Consider the following 7,877-nt stretch of genomic DNA (forward strand, 5'->3'; position numbering starts at 1 on the left):
TAAGGAATATTTATTATTGTAACAAAAAGGGCTGACGTGGCAGCTAAGCATACAGTACATAAATGATGAGCGGGGACAGGAGCATGATGCTGTACAGGACAATCCATGGACAGGGGAACAATAAGGAAACGCAGAATAATATATAGACACACTAACAAGGGGATAAACACAAACACCTGGGGAAGGATTGGTTTTACATATTCAAGGGAGTGGGTAGAAATAAAAACTTATCAAAATTCCCACTCCTTAACCACTTACATAATCTTACATTTATTACATGTATAATCCATACATATAACAACTAAACCCTTATTTGACCCATCAGTATAGTATCTAAGTTAACTACAGTAGATAAACAATTACTATTTCTTTAACTTCACCAAAAAAAAAAAAACTAGTATCAATAACAAAAACACCAACAATAACTGAATAATAATATATATATTGTATCCAGCATTAATCATGTTTATATGATAATTTGAACAGTTTTATGTTTGGACATTGTTTAAGTTGAGATGACACGATCACAAAACACAGAGATCCTCTCAATTTTTACGTTGTATAATAAAAATCTGTCTCAAAAGATGTTGAGAAATAGTTCTGAAAGAGGCAAAATTGTTTAAAATAAAGTCAGGATGGGCTTATATGGGCATTTAATCAAACTTAAAAAGGAATGTCAACTGTTTCATTTAGTTTTTCTGCAAAATAAACAAAATTTTGTGCATTTTACAAAATTTTCCTTTGCTGATTTTAGCTCATCACAGCAAATGCGTATTTTTATGTAAGTTTTTTTTTTTTTTTTTTTACTGTCAAACCAACTTTACAGTTAGACTGTGTAAACCAGGGCTATTCCACTGGCGACCCAGGGGCCAAGTCATGCCCCCAGATGAGCTCAGTTCGGCTCATCAATGGGTTCATTTTAAAATAAAACTAGATTTTAAACCATAAAACAAACTTACTTAATGACAATAACTGCTGGATGTCCAGCCCCTGAGCTCTTGGCTTTTAGTAACTGTGGCCCCCTGAGCAATTTAGTTAAATAGCTCTGGTATAAACATTTGTCCTCTTCTGCAACACTCCTCTATAAATAATCTTTTATTTCTGTAAGGAAATGACAGCTCATCTCAACAATCAGCGTCAGATTCCTGTTTTCGCTCCAGGTTACTTAGCTGCTCATAAACATGTCTGGGTGGAGCAGTAGCTCCGTGCCTTTTCATGATTTACATTTAGAAGATAAGAAATGTAAAAAAGATCAAAATAAAAATACATTTCCACTAATACACAGAAGGTATATAGTAGGTTTTTTTTTATAGGATTGTGTTTGTTTTAAAGACAACTTAATACATGTTGAAGGAGGTAGAAAAAAACTTTAGCAAAACTGACCACATAAAGATTAGACATGTTTTTAACAACAGTTTTCAATAAAGTAAATGGACTGTACTTATATAGCGCCTTTCTGTGTTATCAAGATACTCAAAGCGCTTTACACTACAGTCTGTGCCCTCATTTACCCATTCATACGGCACTCTACTAGATCTATGCAAAGAGCAGTGCTTTATCACATTCATACACCGATGGGACACACACTGGAGGCAATGAGATGTTTGGTGTCTTGCCCTGGGACACTTCAGCATGTGACTGCTGGTGGAATCGAACCCCCAACTCTCCCACTGGAGGACGACTGCTCTAACCACTCATCCACAGCTGCCCCTAAAGTAAAACTCATGTTTGTGACTTCATTGCTCCATGTTTAATAGGATGTCCTCATCCTCAGAAATTAACTGAATCACCAAAGAGCTCTGTACCATTTCCTCTTGCACTCTAAAGTTATTTTCACCCATGTTTATCATTTTTTAAAACATTAATATTATATCAAATCATTATTATTATTTATGTTTATTATAAAGACACAACTCCAGCTCTTGGTAGCTTTGTGGTCTTGTGTTGTTGGAAACATTAAAAAGAAGAGAGGGATGGAAAGTGGCACTTTTGTGTTGATTGATTTTGTTAAAAAGATCACAGAGCATCTTTTTTTACTCCCTTCTGGCCCACACAAGTCCCACGGCTGGGAACCTCTTTAGCAATAGTTTGCATAACTTTGAGTCATAGACAGAATCTTTGGATTACTTGGAATATGAGGCCTGCAGAAATGAGTTTTCTTCTTGATTTATTTAAGAAAGACCAATTTTGACAAGACAGTGGAAACAATATGTACAAATGTTGCTTTTCTAAGGAATCTTGCTTCTTTTGTATTGATTTGATGCAAATATTTGTTTTCAGTACAGCATTAGAACACTTGGAATTTTTCATTTTTAATGCAAATGTGCATGATTTTTGTGTCCACATGTTGAGGATGTTACTGATATTTTTGTTGCAGGGAGCTCAAGTCTGGCTGAGGCATAAAGAGCAGCTTCTCCCGTCCACCGTCAGCTCCTGCGATGAGTTGTCGATGGTTCTCACCACAGAATATGGGAAGGTAAGACATCACTGTCACAAACTCTCTTACTATGTGTGTCTCCTACATTGAGCATCTCTATTGGTTAAAGGATGAAAGATGGTGCGTTTTCATCCTAAGACCAGCAAAGTTTCTTAAAAACAATGTCGAGTCTATCTTTAGTGTACATAAAACATTTCCTTTTTGTTTTGCTATAATGCGAGGAGGGAAATTGCCCCATTGTCTGCGTGTTAGAGAGCTAATTGTTTGCACGCATGTGCCTCATTTGATGGGTTTACAGTGGACTCAACACATTTTGTGATGAAGTAAGAATGACAGGAATGAAGTCCCACTGAGTTGAGTCATTGAACTTATCTGTTTGGCAACGAACGCTGGTCTTTGTGTCTGGAGGAAATCCTGTTAGAAAAGCAACAAGAAAAAGAGAGGAGGCAAGTTTAAAAAAATAATTCTCTCGTATGTATGATAGTCAGAGAAATCAAAAGTTTATATTTTAGTCATCAAAGTTCATGCTCAGTCATCCAGGTACAAAATCCAATAATGGTCAATCAGGTCATCTGAACAGTTTCTTTTTGTGGAAAGACAAATCTTATCTTTTAGTGTTTTGATGTCAGAATTTTGACTTGGAAAGGCAGAATTTCCTTCCTGTCCCAACCAAAGAACCCAACATGGCTACCTCATACATAAAAAGTAAGGATATAAGTCATAATACGTTATTTAATTTCACTTCTTTCAGTTAGTATTTCACTCAGTCGGCTGCAGGCATACTCTACAATCTTTATTGGTGGAAGTGTTGTGACAAGGTTCGAATACATAAAAAGCAGAGCGATAGTGTTTTAGCTCTTTTTACTAACGTTGATAGCCTTGTTACTGAGCACATCCGTTAGCAAATCCCATAAGTTTTCTGCAACACTGTTAAATTGGGCGTGACATCATTCCCAGATTTAAAAAGTTAAAGGCAACATAAAACACCTATCTTCATATTCAAGAATACTCAGAATTCAAGTGTCCACCACATGAGCACCAAGTTTTTCTAAGGAAGGGAATCATTTAAAGAGAGTAAGATATTAAATCAGAGCTCAAAACAAATCACCAGTAACACTTGCAATCAAGGAGATCCTACGTAATTTTGAAAAGAACAATTGTTTTCACCGCAAAAAAAAAAAAAAAGAAGCTAAAAACACAGTTAGGGTTAGTTGAATAATTAGCAGCTGTGAAGAATTTGTTGAAGATGTCTTTATATTTGATCAAATGTTTTTGAGTCTTCTGTTGAGCCCGAACAACTTCTTGTTTGTTGTCATGTCATCATCACGCCATGACGGAGCTACATAAAACAGTTGAAAACATGTTTTGATCCACAAAGGATGCTGCTGCACCAGCACAATGTTTGGACTTGGACAAATGCAAGAACCATTTGAGATTACTTTTCAGTGATTTCAGCTCAGAGCTCAACTCTCTCATCCAGTCCAAGATGTCTGCCAGTCTTCAGGATTTTTGGCAACATTTCCTTTGTCCACAACCAGGCACAACTCCTTGACCAACACTTCGGGTGAGACAAACTTCTTGAGGCTTCTGAATCTGTCATCGTGCCTGCAGACTATTGTTGAATTCCATTTACTGCTGAAGTCAGACCTGACATAATCGTGTTCCCGTTGCAAGTCAGAATACAAAGAGCTAAATGGCCACCTTTAGCAATACAAGCTGATAACAACACTGTAACACCATGCATGTGTGTGACTCCATCCATCCATCCATCTATTCATCCATCTATCCGTTATCTTCTGTTTGTTGCAAAATCGGGTCGCGGGGGCAGCAGCTTGAGCAGGGAGGCCCAGACATCTTTTTCCACAGCCACCTCTTCCAGCTCTTCTCAGAGGACCCCAAGATGTTCCCAGGCCAAGCAAGAGACATACATGTATCTCCAGAGTATCCTGGGTCTCCTCCCAGTCAGACTTGCCCAAAGCACCTCTCTAGGAAGGTGCACAGGGAGCGTCTTTACCAGATGCCTGAACCACCTCAACTGGCTCCTCTCGATGTGGAGGAGCAGCGGTTCTACTCCGAGTCTCTCCAGATAACTGAACTTCTCACCCTATCTCTAAGGGAGAGTCCAGCTACCCTGCCAAGGAAGCACATTTCAATTGCCTGGATCCACAATCCCATTCTTTCAGTAAGTACCCAGAGTTTGTAGCCATAGGTGAGGGTAAGTAGACCGAACAGTAAACAGAGAACTTTGACTTACAGCTCAGCTCCCTCTTTACCACAATGGGACAGCACAGAGTCTACAATACTGCAGATGACACACCAATCCATCTGTCAATCTCATCCTCCATTCTTCCATCACCCCGAGATACTTGAACTCCTCCACTTGAGGCAGAACCTCACCCTCAACCTGAAGAGAGCAATCCACCCTTTTCCGACTGAAGACCATGGCCTCAGATTTGGAGGTGATGATTCTCATCTCAGTCACTTCACACTTGGCTGTAAACCGCTCCAGTGATAGCTGGAGATCACGGTAGGATGTCACCAACAGGACCACATCATCTGCAAAGAGCAGAGATGCCACCAATCAGAATCCCTCCGCCCCCTGGCTGCACCGAGAAATTCTGACCATAAAAGTTATGAACAGAATCTGTGACAACGGGGGGCCCTGGCGGAGTTCAGCTCCCACATGAAGGGGTCCAACTTACTGCCGGCGATGTGAACCAAACTCTCGTACCACTTGTGTAGGTACTGAACAGCCTGTAGCAACAGCCCCCCCCCCCCCCCCAGTCCCATACTCACACAGTGTACCTCATGGAACACAGTCGAACGCCTTCTCTAAGTCTACAAAACACATGTAGACTGGCAAACTCCTATGGCCCCCTCAAGGACCCTAGTGAGGGTAAAGAGCTGGTCCAGTGTTCCACGGCCAGGACAGAGCCCGCATTGTTCCTCCTGAATCTGGACGTAGCTTTGAGTTTTGCAACGTCTCCGTGGAATATTTTTGACCCATATGATGTGGATGTGTTGGAAGTGGAGCAGCTTATTTACATGGCCTCCTAGGACATTTTATGATTTCTTCATGGTTAGTGGTGGAGCTGGTCGAACTGTGATGATCTCGTTTACCAAACTGGCAAGCCCTTGACTGATCATGAATCTGACTTGGCGATGATGAGTTTTACCACCCTCACTTAGAGCATTTAGTATGAACATTAGGTTGATATGATGCCACATTTTCTGTGACAGAAAATGAAGTCAACTCTGACATATTACCCTTTGACCTTGGGATGTTTGTCAGTGCAGACGTGAGTTTCTCTACTGATTTTAAAGCTCCGACATTCTGCAGCTGGAATGGTAAGAATGTCAGAGAAGCAGACTGTCTCTAGATCCAGGCTGACCTTATGGGACCTTCTGTTCCTTACTTGATATTCATCAAAGGTTTATTTGCAGTTCCTGACCCCAGCACAATATTTTATCTATAAAGTGATTGTAAAAGTGCTATGGGAGAGTTTTCTTGTACGTTTTACCTCGAGTGACTGTGATGTACCTTAGTGAACAAATAGAAAACAGAAGACAATGCAGAGCTAAATGTCCTGTAGGTTTGCTTAAGAACCCGTGTGTGTGTTTTATGAGGCTGGATGATGTGTTATATTCCCAGTGAATTGTGCAAATGCAAAGAAAAATATGCTTTTTTCTGTATTTTGTCTTACTTGGAATCACTTTTTCTCAAATTGCATTTGCTGATTAGACACAATTTTATTTGTGAATAATTTGACCAAAAACAGGAATCAAAATTGCTCATTTAGATTCAATTCATAAAACGATAAAAGTGTTTGTTGTCAGTGGAAGAAAAAAAAAAAGAGTTTAAATTTCTAAAGTTTTTGATCAGTTGTTTTGTCCTTTTTAAACATAACATAGTTTTTTCTTTCATTTTGTGCGAAACAAAAATGGTAACTCATTTAAAACTTGTATTTTTTTTTATTTAAGCTTTGAAAGTTTTCCAGTCTCACACATAAAGTCTCAGTGGTTTAAAACAGATCCTTAATGGCATACTCAGCCCTTGCTGAACAGCTAGTCAATAAAGCCATTATGGAGAGACTTTTGTCAGTATGCAACATAAAAATAAAAAAAAACATGTTTATAGCCTACATGTAATGTAAATTTCCCTCCTTGTGTCAGTGTTTTCACAGTTTTATCATCGTAATGCTTTCCCCCTTCACGCCCCCTTTTTTCTCTGGGGTCTAGGCGGGATCACCCTGCAGCAGATGGACTCACTGTAAGACGCAGTCATAATCAGACAGTCAAAAAAGGGGAAAGACAAAAAGGCCTGAATTTATGAGACACCAGTCTTTGCAGCTGACTCCACCTACAGCAAGTGTGAATATTCATCAGGGCGAGTGGAACAAAGCGCAGCAGCTGGGTGGGGTTTCACAGACGAGAGGACGAAAAGAGGGAACATCACAGCTGCAGGAGAATTTAAAGTCCATTAGCTCGCTTCAACACAAGAAAGAGCTGCTTCAACAACTCATGTTGCATTAAACTACAGCTCAGCTTTGTCCATTGCATTTAATTTGGTTGAGGGAATAAATAAAAACTCAAATAATAAATACTTATCTTTGGTTGTTACTTTATAGAGTATAATATATCAGGATTTTTGTTTAACCCTCCTGCTGCCCTTGGTTCAGAATGATCCACAAGGTCTCAGGTTTACCTCCTGGAAATGTAAGGCAGCTGGCAATATGCATTCTTTACAGCATAATAGTCTTTTTATTTTGTTGGGTTTTATTTGTAATCTTTTTATGTTATTTATTTAAATAAAAAGCCCATGTGCACTGCAAGTTTCCTAAAGTAATAATTCCAAATCATTTGTTTATAATACTACTAATAATAATAATAATTATATATATTAGAGCTGCTGCCTCTCAGCGAGCAGGTCCTTGGTTCAAACCCCGGTCCAGGGGCCTTTCTGGGTGGAGTTTGCATGTTCTCTCCGTGCATGCGTGGGTTTTCTCCGGGTGCTCCGGTTTCCTCCCACAGACCAAAAACATGCATGTTAGGCTGATTGGTAACTCTAAAAAATTGTCCCTAGGTGTGAGTGAGAGAGTGAATGGTTGTTTGTCTCGTTTGTCTCTATGTGGCCCTGTGATGGACTGGAGACCTGTCCAGGGTGTACCCCGCCCCTCGCACAGTGATTGCTGGACATGGGCACCAGCGACCCCCTTGACCCAAAATGGAATAAGCGGGTAAAGATAATGGATGGATGGCCTGGGCCTGACGGTGACCTAACATGCATGTTTTTGGTCTGTGAGAGGAAACCAGAGTACCTGGAGAAAACCCACGCAAGCATGAGAAGAACATGTGAACTCCATACAGAAAGACTCAAGGTCTAACTGGGGATTGAACCCAGGACCTTCTTGCTGTGAGCTGTTGTGCTGCCTATAAAGTA

At 39.9% G+C, this 7,877-nt stretch overlaps 1 protein-coding gene across 1 annotated transcript in view; it reads left to right on the top strand.

Moving 5' to 3' along the window:
• The window catches only part of myo10l3 (myosin X, like 3), a 71,088-nt gene that overhangs the window by 18,706 nt on the left and 44,505 nt on the right, over positions 1 to 7,877 (top strand). The window contains exon 2 of the mRNA XM_037686148.1: positions 2,378 to 2,476. Coding sequence (XP_037542076.1) covers positions 2,378 to 2,476 — 99 coding nt within the window. The remainder of the gene's footprint in view (positions 1 to 2,377; positions 2,477 to 7,877) is intronic.

Source organism: Nematolebias whitei, chromosome 13 (genome assembly GCF_014905685.2).
Source record: "Nematolebias whitei isolate Nwh7 chromosome 13, NemWhi1, whole genome shotgun sequence".
NCBI classification, from domain to species: Eukaryota; Metazoa; Chordata; class Actinopteri; order Cyprinodontiformes; family Rivulidae; genus Nematolebias; species Nematolebias whitei.